Raw genomic sequence first — 21,119 nt, 5'->3', positions numbered from 1 at the left:
TCTGTTGTTGTCTGAAGCATTCAATTGTGTTATTGAATAAAACTTAGTATTTTATCTATTTTACTATTTGTATTCCTTGAATCTTACTGCATGTATTCTTCGTCGTCTACCCCGTAGGGATTATTGCTGTCAGTGCACCTCACGTGGTGCACTGTAGACATTACTGGAGAGTGGTTGCAGCATCCTTTCGGACCCTAGGTGCGTTCACTTTTTAGCCTTTTACTCAACCCCCTCTTATTAAGTATTGCTGAGACATAGTATTGTTGTATCATTTGTGTATTTCTTTGCAACCATTCCAGTAGGGTAGCAGTGCCATCAGTGAACCTCACGTGGTACACTACTGTATAGGCATTACTAAAGGGTATTTACAGCATTCCTTTGGCCCCTAGTTGCATCCACTTTTCAGCCTTTTATTTTACCTCCATTCTTGCTTCTTGTTTTCAGTTTCGCTGTCCAACACCTCTAACAGTTGCTTCTTGGTGCAGTTGTGGGATTTTCTCCCAGTTCTACCTTTAGATCATTGTACTTCATATCTTCTATTTTCCGGCTCTTTATTTTGTTGTCCAACCACTCCAACTTCCCCCTTTTACTGAAAAAAGCTCTGAATGGCCGAAAGTGACCCATTGCTTGGTTTGACAGCCTAAATTTCATAGATCAGTTAATCTTTGCAACTGCATTTATAATTTCTACGTGTAATCTATTTCATCATGATCTCAAAAGGTTTCATTCAATCCACTTAGTCAAAACCTTTCTAGAAATCTGTTAATAATAATAATAATAATAATAATAATAAATAATAATAATAATAATAATAATAATAATAATAATAATAATAATAATAATAATAATAATAGGTTCTATTGAATATTATTGCTGCTTCAGCTGCATTTATTTTGTAGAAGACTTTTTTCTATTTTCCTTATTGCGGACTTCTCTTCAGTGGAGTTTAACCTGCTCGCCTATATTTGTCATTTCATGGGGGAAAAGTCAAAATCAATGCTTCTTTATATATTCTAATGAAATGACAAATAAAATTAAGATCCACTGAAGAGAAGTGGGAGGAAAATAGAAAAAGTTAAATAGCAATAATATTAATAAACCAGAGGGTCTGTTGCCAAATAATAATAATAATAATAATAATAATAAACCCTTTAGTTGCTATAGAGAGATAAACAATGTATAATAAATACAGCACATAAAATTAAATAATGGATAATAGTTATAATAATAAAAGCTGTAATAACCCGTTAATAATAATAATAATAATAATAATTACCGTTAGAGGTGGTATCTTTATAATAATAACTTACTGTTAATTATCTTTACAGACGGAATCTTAATATTAACTACAGGCTATTAATCACCGTTAGAGACGGAATTCATTTGTGGTTTTGTTAAAAAAGAAGGGAGAACAGAAATCACAATAATAATAGAAGGGCCATCTGGATGCCATTGAGTTTATATTGCAGTTTCTCAATTTCTCGCATGAGTGCCTTTGTAGGAGCAGATATCACAGCTGTCCAAAGTTCATTTATTCCTCGACGTTTCGGTAGTATTCTCTAACATTTACTAAAAGGCTCGAATGAAGCCAGGAATTGTCGTTTGAGATTAAATCAGCCTTGTGTTGGCACGGGCTCTTACTCCTAGAGCAGGGGTACAAATGAACCATATTTATACCCGCAAGTAGGCTTACAGAAATTTTAGGCGATATTTTTTATTTGCTGTCAAAAAGGTGGGTGGGGCGGTGGTCTTGCTATTGGCTGGGAGTGGAATGATACTTCAGCCAGCACTCCCTTCAGTCAGAACATCCTGGGTCTCCAGTGCTAATTAGATGATCTTCAAGTTCTGGAGAGAGAGCAAACTAGAAATTAAACATCGTCTTTGGTCTGCAAGTTGCTTTTTGAATTGGTAGGCATGGCAGTAGTTAGTCCTTGAATTGCCAGGGTTGACACAAAAACCATGCAGTTTCTACCAAGATAGTGGCCATACCAAGATAGTGGCGGACGAGTGCTCTCTCTCTCTCTCTATCTCTCTCTCTCTCTCGAGAGAGAGAGAGAGAGAGAGAGAGAGAGAGAGAGAGAGAGAGAGAGAGAGAGAGAGAGAGAGAGAGCACATAGTCGTCCGCCACTATCTTGGTGGAAACTGCATGGTTTTTGTGTCAACCCTGGCAATTCAAGGACTAACTACTGCCATGCCTACCAATTCAAAAAGCAACTTGCAGACCAAAGACGATGTTTAATTTCTAGTCTCTCTCCAGAACTTGAAGATCATCTAATTAGCACTGGAGACCCAGGATGTTCTGACATGGTATCATTTCCCAGCCAATAGCAAGACCACTGGCCACCTTTTTGACAGCAATAAAAAAATATCGCCTAAAATTTCTAGCCATGTATAACCAATCATTTGTCCGTGCCAACACAAGGCTGATTTAATCTCAAACGACAATTCCTGGCTTCAGAGCCTTTTAGTAAATGTTAAGAATACGAAACGTCGAGGAATAAATTAATTTCTAGATATTGTTCTAGACACTCTAGTTTGTTCTAGAACTTAAGCACTGTACTTCTTCAGCATATTAGTGAATTCTTCGTCAGTAGGGCATGGCCATTTTTAATCCATTAGTTGCTAGGGTGTTTATATGAGAACCATGCTGACTTACCAGGTTAAGATACCCATACACAAGAGCGTAGGACACATCTGAACTTTGTTGATGGGATCTGACCCATTTTGATATACCATACAAACGGAGATGTCGTTACAAAACCAGAAATGCTGTTAGGACTGAAGGACAGGTAACATGAGTGATATATGAGCTGGTGTACTGTCACTGGCTGCTGGGCCTGATGGCTAAAGCTGGGTTCAGCGGTGATGCTTGGAAGCTAACAGCCTGAAGTGCTGCAAAAACGGCTGTCCTTTACCAGATTTATCTATAAGTGTGCTGACTTTCATAACACTGACTTAAGCTGTTATGCTGGTATGGAAAATCTTGGATACGCTTGTGGCAACAATTTAAATGCATTATAATGCATAAAAGACTTTATCTGATGGTGGGAATATACATGCATGCATAATCTAAATATTGATAAATGATTCTCCTTCTTGATTGATATATCTCAACATTGCCTATGAAATCTCTCCAGGGCCTGAGGCAACATTATTAGAAGGTGGACAAGCCAAATCAAACTCATTTTCAGTAAACAGTTGATTATAGGATTCTATCTTATTTGTTGTAATATCTAGTCATTTTTGTTCCTTTCTTTGTCAGTAACGATATCCTTGAATGACTTTGGACTCGAGTGATACACCTTCAGAGTGTTTAGCCAAAGTATTGCTTCTGATTTCGGAGGCACTATTTATACACTGGTCCTTTACATTTCATATGGGGATGGCTTCGGTATGAATTCCCCCGCTATTTTCTTTAATTTCCTCCAAACAGCAGATGATGGAGTTCTACTGTACACTGAAGATACATAAGTCACCATGATTGACATTCAGCAGCCTTCTGTAGGTCAGAACTGGGCTCTACGTTTCTTGCTTATAACAATATTTTCTTCACTATGGTGTCAGCAGCATCTAGTCGGTGATTTTCACGTTAGTCTGCACAGGACAAGGAACTGTTCGTCGTCTGGATATACCTGCAGATTTGGGAATACAACTTGTACCCACGGTGTGTGGAGTTCCATTAAATATGTCAGTTCCATTAGCTACTGTCTGGAGCTCTCCTTCAATGTCATTCAACTCCTAAAACTTTAGCCAGTGTGCTTTTCAAGGATTCATCTTCGTGACTTTGGTAATGGTGGATCATTATTGGTCGTAATAATTAGAACAAGTGCAAAGTCACTTGTACGCCAGTCATCTACCATTTGCCAATTAAAATCAATTAGGCAGCTGGAACTTGTGTTTGAAATATCAATAGTTGATAGACTGCCTGTTTGAATCTGGAAATGAGCAGGTTGGCCCATGTTTAGTTAATATTCTCATTTCCTAGTATTATGTTACCATTCTTATTTGATAGACATCACTCAACGAGAGGAATTTGCCACATATTAATATCTCTATATAGGGAGAATAGTTAGGGGAATTGATGAATCAACTCTGCTGCTTCACCACGCGATATATTATAATTCCAAGCTGGGTAAGTGAACACACAGGATATTGCCTTCCAGGATAAACTTGCATTGCTACTGCATGAAGAGAAATAACGGAATATCGTGGCACGCATATTAAACACATCCACCATGACATCATCTTTGTGGGTCGTATGGAGTCCTATAACCAACACGTTCCCTAGGAGATGGGTTATTGCTGTCTCTCTTGCTCTCCAGTAGACAGATGACTGAGGGTAGAAGTTCTTCAACCAAAAAGTTAAGCTCTTCGTCTTTTGCCCTCAGAGCCTGACAATCCCTTTGGGGAATAGAGGAGAAAGTTACCGATTATTTTCTGAAATACTTCTGAAGCAGGGTCTTTCCATTTCTAGAATTGTGGTGGTTATTGTCTACTGTTTCAGTCAAATATGTGGCTTTCCAGTTGTGTTGCTTTCTTTGAAGCATGCAGAGGAGCTGGATGGATCTCAAAATCTTCATATGTGTTGAAGTTACATGATGTCACTTTTTCATCTGGGTGGACACAGTATTTCATTAGTGTTGCTACATGGCAGAACACTGTAGGTGTTACATAGCTATTTTCGAGTGTCTGAATAAGAAATGAAGATTTACCAGAACTAGATTTATTCACCATGACTGGTGCATTTGGTAACTTTGTGCTTGTAAGAATCTCCCCTAGATCAAGCAAACACATTGTATGAGAAATTACTTTAAGGCTGATGCTCGAAGAAGGAAAGACTGGATGGGGTTGACAATGTTTTGGTCTCAGTGGAGGCTGGAAAAGCCTAATGAGGCAGTTCTCCTGCCTTCTCATGCTGCTGATTTTTCTTAAAGGGCAGCCCTTTCATCGTAAGAGGTCAACAAACTGATCTGAGTATAATGGCTGTTCCTTGTTGTAAATTTCCTCTTGGTTGATTACTTTTGTATAGTCTTTGGTCTTCCTTAAAAGTCTTATAGCATATGCAACGATCGTGTCCTGTGCTGGATTTGTTGATGGTTGCTTCTTCTATTTTGTACTGTTGGCAGTTCCTGTCACTGGGTTTATAATTTATGTTATGATTCAAGCAATCTTAATCATCAGTTTAAGAATAAGTGTTACAGAGCCGTTCATTTTAACGTATGCGAGGAGATTACCGAAACTAAAACAACAGTAACATTTCATCGGCTCCTGTTTAAATGGTAAAACTTCTATGTTCATTTGTATGGTAAAGGACACCAGGGCTTTCAAAAGAAAGTTGACTATTGAAGGCCCAGGGACCTCCATACACTTCACGAAAGTCATACGGATCCCTACTAAATGCAATATCCCTCCCATAGCTGAAATCTAGACACGGTTTAAATTCTACTGTCATTTCACATTTCTTCTTAATACAGTCCTGATACATCTCCCTACGGTGTTAGCCACTCGAGCCTTCCTTCTCCACGGAATTCTATTTTGGCATCTATGTGTTCTAAGGCCTGCGATTTCATCTCTCTCTCTACGATGTGACGTCATCTATTTCTCTGCCTATTACTTCTACCCTCCGTGGTCATATCACAAGCTTTCTTAACCAGAGCATCATCATCCTGGGAATGATACCACCTCACCCTACTTTCCCTGGCTTTATCTGTTATTTTACAGACATCCTCCCTTTATTCTATTTGTTCACCTTCAATTCTTTCCAGCAATGACATTCCCTGAATCCAGTTTAACATCCTCATCTCTCTCATTCAAGGGCTCCCTCCTCTAACCTTCCCATTGCCCCATGTTTCTTCACCATACAGAAGCATTGGTCTGATCAGTTTAATGGACCTTAGCCCTAAGTATCAAAGAGATCTTCTTATCAAAGTTCACCTCTAAAACCTCTCGTAATTTAGCCCAAGCTGTTTTAATTCTCTGCAGCATATCCATCTCACGTCCAATCTCTTTGCTTATGACAAAACCCAAGTACTTCAAAATATTTGTTTGCTTTAATTCCTCACCAGTTCTAATACTTATACACAGGTCCTCTCTTCCCTCACTATTGTCGAATTTGAAAATATAAAGCGCTGAACCTAGTATTTAACTTTGTTTAGATGCTCGTGCAATTCCTTCCAAAATGAGAAATGTCCCCAGCTCTAATAAACTTTTTTTTATGCAGGAATTTGCACACTAAAATAATTTACATTGGATCCTTTGTTGTTGCAACTGGTTATACTAGTAGGTATGTTTTCTTGGGAGGGCATAATTAACTAAAAGTTATTTTCATTAATCCAGTTTGCAGGCCAGTAATTATTCAAACCATTTGGTACTCTTTCTTTCACATACAGTACCCATTCTGTATGTGGTGCAGATTTTACTATTCATAATGCTCAAAATGCCTCATTAGCTTTCACGTGGCTTTTAGATGAAATTTACTCATATTTTCCTTTTTGGCTTTTAATATTCATTCTCATTCCATTATATTACCATATGGTTTAAATGAATTATTCAGTAGTACCTCAATATCGGTCTCCAAAGGAATACAGTAAAACAGAGAATCCTTAGTTGTTTGTATTGCTCATATCAACAGGCTGTTCATTACTGATTCTATCTGCTTTTATCAGGCTATTCCATTCCGTGTTACCAGCACACCTGTTACCAACAGAACAGTTGTGTTGGTAACACGAAATGGAATAGTTTGATAAAAGCAGATAGAACCAGTAATGAACAACCTGTTGATATGAGCAATACAAACAACAAAGGATTCGTCCTTCCAAAGCTGCTCCTGTGTCCTGACGGGGGGCCTGGGTCTCTTTTGCCATTCCTTCATTAAATATGGTCATGGCCCCACATTACTGTCCCAAGTGGTTGTCAAAGGGTCCAGGTGTGCTAAATTCGTTTGACCAGTGGTCATCATATTGTTAAAAAAAAAAAAAGGCAAATTTTGAAAAGTTATTAAACTTTCATGAAGTTTATTCCTCCACTAACGTAGCACAGGCAAGAGGTAACTCCCAAATGCCCATTCCCTACCCCACCCCAAAGGTGGAGGGGCTATATCATATGTAATTAAGAGGCCCAAGTTTAAGCAAACCCACTTACTGAAAGCAAGTATTGCAAGAGTATAATTATCCCCAATCTAATTATTAGGATTGGATGGCCTGACAAAATGCCAAAAGACCTCACTTCAGAATGAGCCCACCCTGGAATCTATGGGTCAGTCCTAAAGGATAATTCCTTCTTTTAGGTACTAACACAAGTATTTGTGTTGATATCTTAAGCTCTAACATCATTAGATTGTAGACAACCCCACCAACACTGTAACTGTTAGCTGCAGATATGAAAACCTATCCCAGCCAAGATACCCTTTCTTAGTAGTCAGGTCAGCAGAGAGTTAGAGATGCTGTACAGAAAGATAATGATAAGAAAAATAACTGAAGTAAAAGATTTTAAAGGCATAATTATGGTAAAACCATGCAGTTACATAATGAAGTCACAGAGAGGTTGAACAGTAATATGGGAGATAGCGGAGAAATATTTAGGAGACTGAAGTAATAATGAGAGAGAAAGTGTATACTGTAATAGTTTTAGATTTGAACCAAGAAACAGAGATTCCCCAAGTTCAAGAGACCTGCAGCTATCGGATGGCATCAACAGAATATAAACACTCCAAGTTGAAGCCATGTGACTTTGTCAGACAATGTATTCTGACTGAGAGGACTCCCATCCGTAACATGCAAAGCTTGCCACCTTTTATACAGAAACATCTCTAGGTCCTAAAGAATACATGTAGCAAATTTGATGCATTAGTCAGCTGTCACAATTTCATGTGATAAAATTTTTGGGTGAAGATATGTACTGATCAATTTCACCCTTCTAATTTTAAGCTGTTTGAAATCATATTAAAGACAATTTCATTTCATTATTTAAAGATCACTAAAGTGAGGGACAGAAAAAATTAGGGTAGTGGACAGCAAAAACAAAAGTTAACATTGTAAGGAGTAATTTCACACAAACTGGGAAAAAGGAATTCTAATACTTCTGTAAAGTACTCCAACCACACATAAGAATTCCTCTTGAGAGTAAGTTAATAATGAGGGAAAAGTTATTTTGTCAATAACTTTTTATTCTCTACAGATATAATAATATGGTTAAGCTGAAAAGAAAGGATAATTTAAAGGTGTATCTGATATGGCATCTTTATTTCGTATCAAAACCTTTAATTAATCCAACACATTCATATGAAATATTTCATACATTTACATAAAAATTATTTTCAACCCTCATAAAGCACAATTTTTACGTGGAAAATTACCTACCAACAAAGATAAAACAATGATAACACAGGGTTGACAGCTCTGTTGCAAATACTTTAGCTTTGAGCTTAGGTTACAAATCATGTGCTACAAAGATACATTTTAAGGAGAAATTATCTCAAAAGAGTCATCATCAACGCTTGTCTTGGCACGAACATTCCATATGTGACAATGCAACAACACGCAAGCAAAATTTTGCTAATATGTGTATATATATATATATATGTTATAACAGCATAGGGTGTTCTACATTTAATAGGCAATTTACACAAGGTACATACATACATTCATGAGCATTCATATAAAGTAGAGTATTGTTAGCACCGCTGGGTACTCCTGAATAACGTGGATCACGATTATCTGAACAAAAAACTGAAAGATGTCAAAATAAACTTTAGTCCAAGAAAGCTGGATGCTAAAACAGGAACCAAATGATTGCTGTTAACAAGTTATCAGGATAACTGAATAAATGACTATAACAAATACAAGTCAAAGGAATTTCTATCAAACAGGGAAATAAGTACTGGTCATATGTAACATAAACGTAGTCTGGTACAAATAGCAGAAATAACATCACCTAATTATCCTAACCACTATAAAATAGCATTACACCTTTTAAAATAAAGGATCTCGTACTAAGAATTGTAGTGTCATTTTGTATTTCGTTTTATTCGAGATAAACCGTAAAAAAATCTTCAGTTTCAATTGAAAAGGGGGAATTTTGAGAACTGCAATAAACAAAATTGAGAACACATTACACCAATTGCAAGTGAAAAAACAGGGTAATTTTTCCTTCTAAATATACCTATCACCCTCCTCATTCATACACATATTAGACAATAAGATATACAAAATTACATAACATCCAGTTTCAACATTGGATTTAAGAAAATAGTCAAAGCAAAAGTCACGACAAAAGAAGAGACTTTAAGCACAATTCAAAAAGATGATGGGTAACCAGTCAGAATGTTTGTATTGCAATTAATATTAAATATAATAAAAGTAGGAGAATAGGCAATAAACACAAATCCAACAGCAAAAGCAAAGGTCACTAAGGAAGAAGAGACTTAAAGCATATTTTAAAAACATGATGGGTAACCAGTCACAATGTTTTTATTATAATATATAATAAATATAATTAAAGAAGAATATGTACATAATACTGTAACCACAAATCCAACAGCCAAAGCAAAGGAGATTAGACAATGAACACAAATCCAACATACATCATAAGCCTAAGATCTGGATACATGACTATACATGGGGGGGAGGAGATCTGTCACTCTCTTAGAAAAGGACCTCTATTATAAGTAACGTGTGGTTTCTTATCCACACTTATATTTTTCATCCACAGCAGATCCTTTTCTCTGGAAATCATTCTGATAATAATTAAAACCTCATAATACATTAGATTCCTAAACAAATAAGTGATTCGATACTAAGCAAAAAAAAATAAAAAAAACTTACATAAGGCATTAAAACCTTTCTGAAATATAAAACTCCACATTTTTCATTACTATTATTGTTATGAGAATTAATTTATGAGACTGCCAATCCACATACTTTTAGCTCAAATATACATTATATACTTTATTTAGCCTAAAACTGAGACAATGGGCAATATGACAGCACAGTAACAAAAGTTATTGCAATATAAATGCTGATATGCTAACGAAACAGAATACAATGGAGCACAGAGAATAAAATTCATCCATTAAATAATATTCATAAGAAATATGCAGTTAATACACAAAAGAAGCAATCAATCATTTTGCAAAATAAAAAAACTGCAACAAACATGAGATTCAGACTCTAAAATCATACAGTTCATTTTCCCAAGTTTTCACAAGAAAAGCCGATTACATACGTTATAAACTTAATATGACCCTATGACAGTTTTGAAACTTCTTGTAAAGTTCCAGAAGATCACTTTTATTGAGGCATAGAAATGGCATGCAAACACACCATCATGCCACTAAATTATATATTGGAGCTTTATACAATTCATAATGTCAAAAGTAGTCACTAACACTGTTTTGCTAATACTACTGTGAGCTGTAATTAACCATCTCCTCTTTAAAGTAATAACTCCTACAAATGACCAAAGTTACCACCATGCAACCAGTACTATATGAGTTTTTTTTTGTTTTTTCCTAAGATCAACTGACACTAACAGTACAATTACAAATTAAAAATAAAACTATTACACAGTAAATTAAGTGGACTGATAACCTCAAAATCTTACCTTCTCCAGCAAATTATATTTTCCCTGCTCTAACACAAAGCATTAAGTAGGAAAGCCACCTTCTTTTCATATTTTGCTAAACCACGCAACCCTAATTACACATGAACAACATAAGCTAAAGGAACTATAAGCTGCTTTAACCCTTAATGGACGGGCACCATCATAAGAGTATCTATAACAGGTTTTGAGTGATGGACAGGCTAATTCATATGAGTATTAATATTACACGCCATACGATTTGGATGAATTTAGCATGAAATATGTTCATAGCAATTGTCAGTAAATGACTTATGGTAGTTGTAGTAGCTCAGCACAGGACAGAGGGGGATTAGTGTGCCTTGAGACTTGATGGGGGAATGTACTGCCTTTTTCTACTTCATGATGTCTTTTTATTTACTTGCTCATAAATATACCAAGGGATTGCTGTTGGTTTTAGTCCTTATCTTTTATAATAGTATGTCAGTTATAACTGTAATTTTGCACACAAAAGTGCAAAGAAATATTAGAAAAAACATGTATACCTCACAAAAAGTTACTGCATCTCCACATCTCAGTAAATCTCGTAAATATTTTACAACAAACATGCTCAGAAACTGTAACTGATTTTAGTTCTTACGTGTTATGATATTGTGTGAGCTGTAACTATAATTTTACAAAATAAAATAAAATAAATCATTAGAAAAACATGTATGACTTGGTAAAATTTGCATATTTTTGCAAGTGTCTCATAAAAGAGGCCCCATACAGGGTTGTAAACAGTCACTTTCAACTTCCTGTGAAAGGTAGGGGAAAATTTTTAGAATTTTTTTATTACGCAATGTGCATTTGCATAATATCTCCCTCTTTCCATTGATGTGTTTTTTCTTAAACTGGCCAACCTTAAAGTTTGCCCAGTCTGGGGGTGTGTTTAGTATACTGTATATTTAGCCCATCCCTTAAGGGTTAAAGCTACCATCATGTAACCAGTAATTAAGTTTTTTGGTTTTCCTCCTAGGATCATCTGATGCCAAAAGTAAAATTACAAAAAACTCAGATCCAAAATAAAAATACAACTATTACTTAATAAAACAAAATGTGAAATGACAATCTTACAATCTTGAATGAAGACAGCAATTGATAAATAAATTCCCTGTTACCTTCTCAAGTAAATTATATTTTTCCTACTCTGATACCAAGCATCGAAAAGGCAAACTGCCTATCTTGTTTTACTTTGCTAAGCCACATATGAGACTAATTACTTACACACAACAACATAAATTTAAGGGCATACAAGCCGGTTGAATCTTAAAGCTACAATGGATACAGCAATATCTTGAAAACCCTATTTCTAGATTTATTACTTTTAAAAATGCATCATATCATACTTTTGAACATTTCTCCATTTCATACTAATACCTTATCAAAATACTCTTATAAAGCTTTCATAAAATTCCAATGAAGTTACCTCCCATAAAGCCAAACAAATTTAAGCTGTCCTAATCAAGCAAAGCATGATGAAAAGAAACAATATGTTTAGATAACATTTAACAAGAACTACATTACATTCCATAACTTATCACAGCCTATGGCCAGAAGGACTAGAAACAGAGTAGTTATAGCAGCTATATATATATGTTACATTTAAAATCTACTACAGTATATCTAATAAGTGGCAAACCTTGTCTTTGTCCTCTCAACACCATAATACATAAGAAAAAAATATATGTGAATGGGTAAGCATGGCACCTGGGAGTTAAGAGAAGAGCGTGGGGTAGCAACCTCATCTTTTAACACTTGCTGAGAACAGACAGCTTTACCATTCTGGCAGACCCAAAACCCAAAGAAGGAAAAGGTGAATGGAAAAAAAAAATATGTATATAAATAAACTGTGCACATTTAAAGTCTTTTCTTTCACCACAATATTTTCAAGGGACAGTGCCAGAAGGATAGAGATTTCCAGTCTTAAGAGATGGGGTTGCTAAACCCAAACTCAATTTTTTGACTCCCAAGTAGAGCTGGTACCCGTTTACAGCTGGCCCAACTGGTGGGTGACAGGCTCGGATAGAACCATGGACCTCATGCATAAGACCCAAAGGTTCTACAGGTGAGCTACAACATGTACACATACATGCACACACACACACACTCACATCCCACACACACACCATTAAGACTATCCCCTAAAAGGGTGGGGCTCCAGTTGGAAAACAATATCCAGTAATAGTTACTGTTATGTTCATATTTCAGATGCTGAACCATGGATAAACCCATGCAAGAAACTTCCACAAATTAACTGCTTCATACCCCACACATCACGCCAAACTCACTTCCATTCACTGCACAATTCACTTTGTAGGTCCTACTTCCTTCCTAACACTTTTCAGTAGTCTATCCATATGGCCAAACCACCTCAAAACACTGACATACATTTCCACGTGCAACAACCTTTTTACCAACTCTACCATGTATTTCCAGATTTCTTAGCTTTTCAGTTCTTCATACACAACATATTACAAGCAAAAAATTCATCTCAACAGCTTCTACCTTTTATTTTAATTCACAATCAACAACCCCATTTTATCTGAGGAAAAAGAGCATAATGTTATCAATTCAGCTCACCATATACTATTAAAAAGCCTAAGCTAGACCTCCACCACACAATGCACGATGGAATAGGGAGCCACCACAAGAACTTTATATTTTTTTTGGTTTCATGGCATCTTAATAAGGATGCAGGCCAAAATCTGAGTTTATAAAACAACTGCCTCACAGAAAAAGTAATTAAAACATTCTATGAAAAAAAAGATACGTTCTGCAAAAGAAATGTTACCTCAATGACCCATCATCTTTTTAGAGAGAGCACACATGACCAGAGTAAAGTTTCTGACAAAACAGATTTTCCCTATCACTTTATGAATTGAAAAATGCAAGCATAATTAACTTTTCTTCCCTCCAAGGTTACAGTTCCTTGGTAAGCTCTGAATCAAGAGGTCTTCTTGGCCAAAATGTCATTTCCTGAAGCTTTGTGCTTGCTGCTTGGAGCTTTTGCAGTTTGGCCAATGTTGGCCTCAGGTTGAGAGAGATCCATTCTTTCACAGTATGCTCATCAAATGTATTACTCAATGCCTTTTCTGCATCTACCACTAACTGAGTGAAATCAAAAAGAAGCATAGAGAGATCCTGAAGACCTTGTTCTACATGCTGGGGGCTAGCAAAGTTGTGCTCAATATTATAATCAGTGACCCATCCAGTAACATGTGGATTATGCATCATACTATCAATGTCTTTCTTGAGAATGTAAAGTTTTTGGGACATCTCATATACATCACTTCCAGGGAAGTCACATTTATTGGCATACTCTAAATACTTCAGATCTAAATTAAGGAATGAATTACACTTAAGCAGACTACCAACTTTTCCAAGAGCAGCATGGTCTGCTTTCCTCTCATTGATATACATCAGATTCACAGCAAGTGAAGGAATAGCTTGTGGTAAAAGTTCACATAAGACAGCAAAGTGATCAAATCTCTGCCACCCAGTCAGTGTAATTCCTCTGAAAGGGATAGTGCTCTTATACATATCAAAAACTTCCATCCATTCTTTGTGGTTGGTTAGACGTTCATTTATATCAGTTATATAGCTTTCAGGAGAAGCTGCACCTTTAAAAGCACTTGCTAACCATATACCATTAAATGCTATTGAATACTTTTCCCATATGTCAGACCTTAAGTCAACCATAATTCCCTTGCTGTACTTCCATACCATTATTTCAACTAAGTTACCAATGCCAGCATCCTGAATGGCACGCAAAGGAACTTTGCGAAATTCATCATCCCACATGATAGGCTGTATATCGTAAGTGTCCTTGACATACCTTGCTACTTTTTTAATATGATGCAAAAACAAGTCACTCTTTCCATACCTCTGATGGATCAAGTATTGCTGACATCGAGGACATTCTCCTAAATTATAAACTTCATCTGACCCAATGTGCAACCAGTTGATCCCAGGATGCATTTCTAAAATCTGATCAATCATCATCATTATCAGGGGCATGGTCTTATTATGAGTGGGACAGATAACCTGAGGATAGTTTGGAACCTCCCGCACTTCTGCAAATTCTTTCAACTTCAATACATGTTCCATGTGACCAAACGTCTGGACTAGAGGTATGACTTCTAAATTACTTTTACGAGCTATTTCCATTATATCAGCAATATCTCCTTTAGCATAAGCATTTTGAGCTGACAAAAATTCAAGCTTGCCCCAATATGGAAACATGTCCTCATACTCCATAAGTAAACCTGTAGCCCCTAAAGAACTAAGGAGTGGGAAGAGTTTTTTGAGGTATTCAATCTTAGGAGGTGCTCCTTTCAAATCAAGGTGAACAATTTTGTGCTTGAGCTGGTTTTCCATCACAGCATTATTTCGAAGGGCCAAGTCTTGGCCTTCCATGTCACGAACCCTACCAAGGCCATCTAACAGACCTGGAGTTTTATGCAAAATAACACCCAGAGGATCATGATCCATTTTGCGCTTCAACTGCTTGTGCGCTGTCATCTTCTGAATGTTAGCCAAGATCCTGCTTTCATACTCCTTTTGCTTTCTTACATGATCTGGGCTTTGAGTCATCAGTTCATCATCATCTGAATGAGCTTTCCTAGTTTTGACAATATCACTTATAGGCTCTGGTATTATATGTTTAGGTTCTTCATATGGAGCCGACAGGTATAACACAAATATCACAACAACAGAAAGCAGGCAAAAAAACAGTAACCTAGTGCTCCTTCTTGGAATCATTATTGCTATAATAACTTCTCCAAGGTAAAAAAACAACCAATAGCTGCCTCACAGTGTTAAAGATCCTTCGGTAAATTTTTGTCATTCATTTTCACAGGTCTTCTACACAGGTTTGTTGTCATTAGCAGTGCTAGGTTGAATAGCAGTCAGCATTAACATCTACCCAAATACTGAAGTCTTCACCAAACCTGAAAAGAAAACAGCTAATTAGAAATTGAAAATTCAAGATGTTTAATTTTTTCCTAGATTTATAAACCTGAAGCACTCTTATATGGATGTACCTTCAGTGAAAGCTGCTGCAGTTACTGATGCTAAGGAACAAGGTAGCTAACTAGCAGCAACAGAGAGCAGGGGGGTGGGGACTCACTTACTCACCCAAATGTCTGCATCACTGTTACTTCTGGCAACAGACAAATAAGTAGGAAAAATGCAAATTCAGTATCCTGACTTTGCAATTTGTTCCCATTAGAATACAAACCTGTCTTTTATCTGAAGATTCTCTTTTGGTGACAAGAACTGTCTGAAGAATATAAATGGTGTTGGTTTTCCCACCCAGAAATGACAGTGTCCAGGTCACATATGTGAGCTCTGAGGGTTGACTGCTATAACCACCTGCTTCACTTGGCATACATGACATCAAGGCTGACAAGGGCCCTGTGCCAGAGTTTGCCTTCCGTGAAGCCTTGCTCTGGAAATTTCCCCACTCCCTTGCTAGGATTGTTAAAATGTTAAAAGAGGTGAAGGGAGTCAAATCCACAAACTAAAAATGAAAGTCAGAGAAGATACTTTGGTGTGCTACTCACCTGCATTTGGCCAGACCAGCATGTGCAACATCATCACTTACTGGAGAGAGAGAGAGAGAGAGAGAGAGAGAGAGAGAGAGAGAGAGAGAGAGAGAGAGAGAGAGAGAGAGAGAGAGAGAGAGTCCAATGGAAATTGGGCAAATACACAATATGCTGATTAGCCACCAATGATCTTAAAGAAATGGAGTCCAAGAACTTGTGGGCAACATCCCTGAGGTAGGAGGAGGTAAAGGTGGTCTAAAGGCATCAGCCATCTATCCTCAGTGCCTGAAGAACTGAAAATTTCTACTTAAACACCAAGGAAGGAGCACTACCCCTGACCTCAAGAGCCATCTCCTGGGGTATGGAGCTGTCACCCTATGCCAGTGACTTATACGCCAGCTTGATGATCCTCAAAAGATAAAATGATTTGGTGCTCTTGAATAACTCCCTCTTGTGCCTAGCAGTTTTAAGTCGTCAATACTTAGGCCTAAGATGTGAAGTGTTGTGCAAGTAGTACCAAAAAACTCTTGCCTTGTCTGATACACATCAGGTGTGGACTTATAAGCAGTACAGGACTTCTCATGCAAACCTACAAGAAAAGCTTCTCTCTCTCACATGAGTTGCAAGATAGTCTCCAGGCATAAACTGCATGTCAATTCACAAACTGGAGGCAGCAGAGATGTGGTTACTGAAAAGCAAGGGCCTCAAGAATAACTCTCAGTTTGTGGCCAATGAGAAGCCACTAGGGTTACCCTGAGACCCAGTGTGACCAACAGGCAAAGTGAATGAAACATGCAGACGCTGAGGTTATCCCATGGATGCTAAAAAGCAACCTCCACTGCACCCCTTAGACCCAGAATGGGAGAGCACAGAAACCAGGGACTTCCTGTTTAACCTAGTGGTGACTAGGTCAATTACAAGTGTTCATCACACCTCGAAAGGACTTTCTCCCACAAGCCTATACAGGAACCATTCCAATTGTACAAAATGTCATGAAGTGTATCTGGCTGATGGCCTGATGATTTTATCAACATGCCCCAACCTTATCTCAATGCATTTGAGAACAGAAGCACCTCATGAGGTGGGAGGTTAACAGAACTCCCACAAGGAGATTCCCATTATCAAACCACCTATCAAGATCACCCTTCCCCTTCTGGTTGAGGGACAAGAAGTCTTGGAGGATTGAAAGCATGTGGCCAATGCCACTTCAGACACCACTGAAGCAAACTCAGAAGCAAAGACAGATAACCAAGAATGATGTACCAAATTCAAGTACGTTACTCCTGTTGAGACAGGAACTGCAAATACATTTCCCTGAACTTGCTGACATACTTTGTCTACTATTTAGGCTGAAGGTCCAACTTTTCCCATTTTATCAATCCCAAGATTGTGAAAAGGCCCAAGCAGACAACAGGGTGAACAATCACCTAAACACCTGTGGTACTTCTGAAAATCCTGAGGGATGGGTATCTGGACACATCCTTCAGATCTACTGAACGGCATGAAGTTGCCTTCTCGATAAAGTCAACGAGAAACATGGGATTTCCATCCTGTATGGAACTGAATGGTCAGCAGAGACTCTGATGACTAGCCTCCAGCCACTGGTTAACTTCTCAACCACAGTAAGCTGACCCTTGAAGCCTCAAGAGTAGTCTACAATAGATGCAAGCCTGTACTTCTCCTGCATTGTCTGTACTTCTGCAGACAAGGTGAGAGACTTGGATATTTCTGAAGAATAGGCTGGGAACATGATAAGTCGGAGAGCACTGTTCCTTAGAGGGTAGCCTGTAACTATCCCAAAAGTCTTAGAATACCCAAGGGTCTGCTTACCTCTGCCTTCAATGTCATATTCCTCATTGGCATGATGGCCTTCGCCACATCACAGCAGTGGGAGAGACTTGCTAGTTTCAATGTACTCATCCCTTCTTCCAATTGCCTATCTTTCGGATCTAAGCTTAAGAGGAACACTGAAAGGTCTGGAAAAGGTCCTAATCCTACAATAAGAGGAAAAGAATGGGTGCTCAACCAGACTTTAGAAAATTCCTGACCACTACTCATGTCCAATGTTGATGGTGCAGCCGCCCCGTAAATGCTTTGGAATATAAAGTTTAGGCCAAAGGCCAAGCACTGGGACCTATGAGGTCATTCAGTGCTGAAAGGGAAATTGATAGTAAAAAGGTTTGGAAGGTGTAACAGGAGAAAAACCTTGCAGTTACACTATGAAACAATATTGTCAGGAGAGGGTGGAAAGTAAGATGGAAGAAAGAGAACACAAATGGAGGCAGAGTAAAGGAATGAAAAGGGCTGCAGCTAAGGACTGAAGGGACACTGCAAAGAACTTCAAGTAATGCCCAAAGTGGACCGCACAAGGTGCAGGGCCCTACCCCCCACCTTAGGAACTTTAAATTTTTGGCTGCAGTTCCCTTTGCAGACCCTGGCTTTAAATGAAGCTGCCTGGTGGATACTGGAGTCATAAACACCGTAACACTCTTCTCCAAAGCTGCTACAACCTTATCGTTGGATAGACTGGTCTCAGCCAAAACCCATCTTGAGAACAGCCTACAAATGGCATTGCAGCACCTGAAGATCAGGTTCACCCACAAGTCTGGAGACTAGTGTGACAGGAAAGATAATGCCCTTCAACCTGGCACCGGCAACTTCGAAAGGTCAAATCCCAATGATTCTTGGGATAGAGCCATGGTAACCAATTCCATGGTTCCTGCTTCTGCAGCTGAGAAAGCAATGTCTTTTGCAGGAGCCACTCTAAGGGAGGGTTGTTCGTCAGTCTGCCAGAAGATGAGCCCACTTTGAGGGGGCAGGTCTCTGTGTCCCATGGAGTTTGTATCTTCATTGACATCAGAAGAAGAAAAGGTATTTAGAAGAGTGAGTATACTATAGGCAAGCAGGTTCTCCACTCTGGGGGTCAGGAAATTTACCTCCCAAGCTATAACACATGTAAACAGAGACTAGGGAAGCCAAAATGATGGTGAAGCCTCCAGGGTGAAAGCCAGTGTGCTCAATGGAGGACACCAAGTGGTGAGGAGCCCTGGTCACTTCCCAGGGCCACTGCACTCATATGTAAGCCCTATGATCTCTCAGTGCCCTCCAACTCAGCCTGTAGAGGTTCCATTGGCAAGGGACCTTCAGGCCTTACAGGATTTGCCACTAAATGAGAAGGAACCAAAGCAGGGGGAGAAAATGTATCAGTCTGACCCTGTGCCTGCTACAGAGACCTTAACAAAGAGTGCTTGGAAAGAGTTCTGGACACTGGACACTGCGTCATAATCCAAGGGTGTCAAGGGAGAATCCATCCTGTGCTTCTGCCTGCCCAGAGACAGAAGATTTGGGGATGAAGAGGAAGAAAAGGAGGACAAAACATACCTACGTTTCTTCAACCTCTCATGACCATGGGCCTCTCCAACCTCTCCCAAGTCCACCACATACAGAGTCAAGGCAGGCATCCCCAAAGAAACAGGAGTTATCAAAGCAGTAGTGTCCTCTGAGACACAGACAGGAACGAGCTCTTGCCCATAGCCAAGTGACCCTAGAGGGCAATATAGGACCAATGCACCATTAACCCAGGAGGAGGCCACACAGTTTTCAGCAACTCCTGAATTGTTGGTACAGCAGAAACAGAAGTGGAAATGGGAGAAGGGTTAATGGAAGTCCAAGGAACTGCCATTACACTGTCCAACATTTCATCCTCAGTGCATCCAGGTCAGACATATTCTGGCCAAACAGTACCCTACTTAGACCAAGCACAGGGAACAAGCAGGCACAGAAGCTGAAGCAGGGTCAGTGTAGATGAGCACTGAAGCCTAGTGGGGGAGAATGTAGCTGTATTATCCTATGAAAATACCAACAGCTCTTCTTTGACTTCTTCCTCTTCCATTGGGCAGGCAAAGAAAACAGGCAACAGCTCATAGATGCAAACAATACTGACTTCTGCAAAAAGAACTAACACAATGAGGGGGTCAACCTTCACAGGTGACATAAAGCACCCACACATCCTTTCATGCACCGAACACCTGAGGTGATAGCCATATAAATATCTGCGCTAACTGGACTTGCTTATAGGTGAAGAATCAGGCATTGTAATGTGTAAAACATGCAAACACATTACTACAAGACAAGCCATAGTCACCAACATAAAGTCAGAAACAGGAAAAATCTATTAAATAATAGCTGCCATGACAGAAGTCCAGCAGCAGTGAAGGCATCTGTGGGACAGGAATTGCCAAAGCAGTGACGTCTTCTAAGACTGGGACAAGATTAAGCTATTGCCCATAGCCAAGTGATCCTGAAAAGCAACAGAAGTCCAATCCCCCTTTAACCCAGGAAGAGGCCACACAGTTTTCAGCAACTCTTGAACTTTTGGCATAGCAAAAACAGGAGCGGTGGAAATCGAAGAAGGGTCAATGGAAGTACCAAGAATAGCGTTAAACAACTGTCCAACATTCCATCCTCAAAGCATCCAGATCAGCTATCATTTAGCCATACAAAACCCTCCTCAGACCAAGCATAGGAAACAGGCAGGCACAGTCACAAAAGCTGAAGCTACATCAGAGTAGAGGATCACTGTTGAAAGCTGGTGGAGGAGAAGTTAGCTGTTATCCTAGGAATATGCAAGCAGCACATTCTTTGGCAACCAAGACAGACACTAGCAGCTCACAGAACAACCAATGGTGGCTTATAAAAAAAAAAAAAAAAAAAAAAGAGGCATCAATGTTCACAGGTGCCCACACCTCCTCTCATACACTGAACACCTGTGGAGATCTCCCTGAACATCTGCACTAACCAAACTTGCTCACAGATGAAGCCTCACTCACCATAACACATGTACAATAGGCAAATGCATTACCAGAAGACAAAGTAAAGTCATCAACAAAAAGTCAAGACTCACTTACCATAACACATGTACAATAGGCAAATGCATTACCAGAAGACAAAGTAAAG

General features: G+C 38.6%; 1 protein-coding gene across 2 annotated transcripts in view; it reads right to left on the bottom strand.

Annotated features, from left to right (window-relative positions):
• Positions 1 to 8,223: 8,223 nt before the first annotated feature.
• Positions 8,224 to 21,119, bottom strand: part of LOC136853455 (hexosaminidase D-like) — a 35,523-nt gene continuing 22,627 nt past the window's right edge. For both annotated transcript variants that reach the window (XM_067129052.1, XM_067129051.1), the window contains exon 2: positions 8,224 to 15,566. In XM_067129052.1, the coding sequence (XP_066985153.1) occupies positions 13,537 to 15,378 (1,842 nt within the window). In that variant the 5' untranslated portion in view covers positions 15,379 to 15,566 and the 3' untranslated portion in view covers positions 8,224 to 13,536. The remainder of the gene's footprint in view (positions 15,567 to 21,119) is intronic.

Source organism: Macrobrachium rosenbergii, chromosome 27 (assembly GCF_040412425.1).
Source record: "Macrobrachium rosenbergii isolate ZJJX-2024 chromosome 27, ASM4041242v1, whole genome shotgun sequence".
NCBI classification, from domain to species: Eukaryota; Metazoa; Arthropoda; class Malacostraca; order Decapoda; family Palaemonidae; genus Macrobrachium; species Macrobrachium rosenbergii.
The sequence above is the reverse complement of the archived record's forward strand: the minus strand, read 5'-3'. Positions and strand labels throughout refer to the sequence as shown.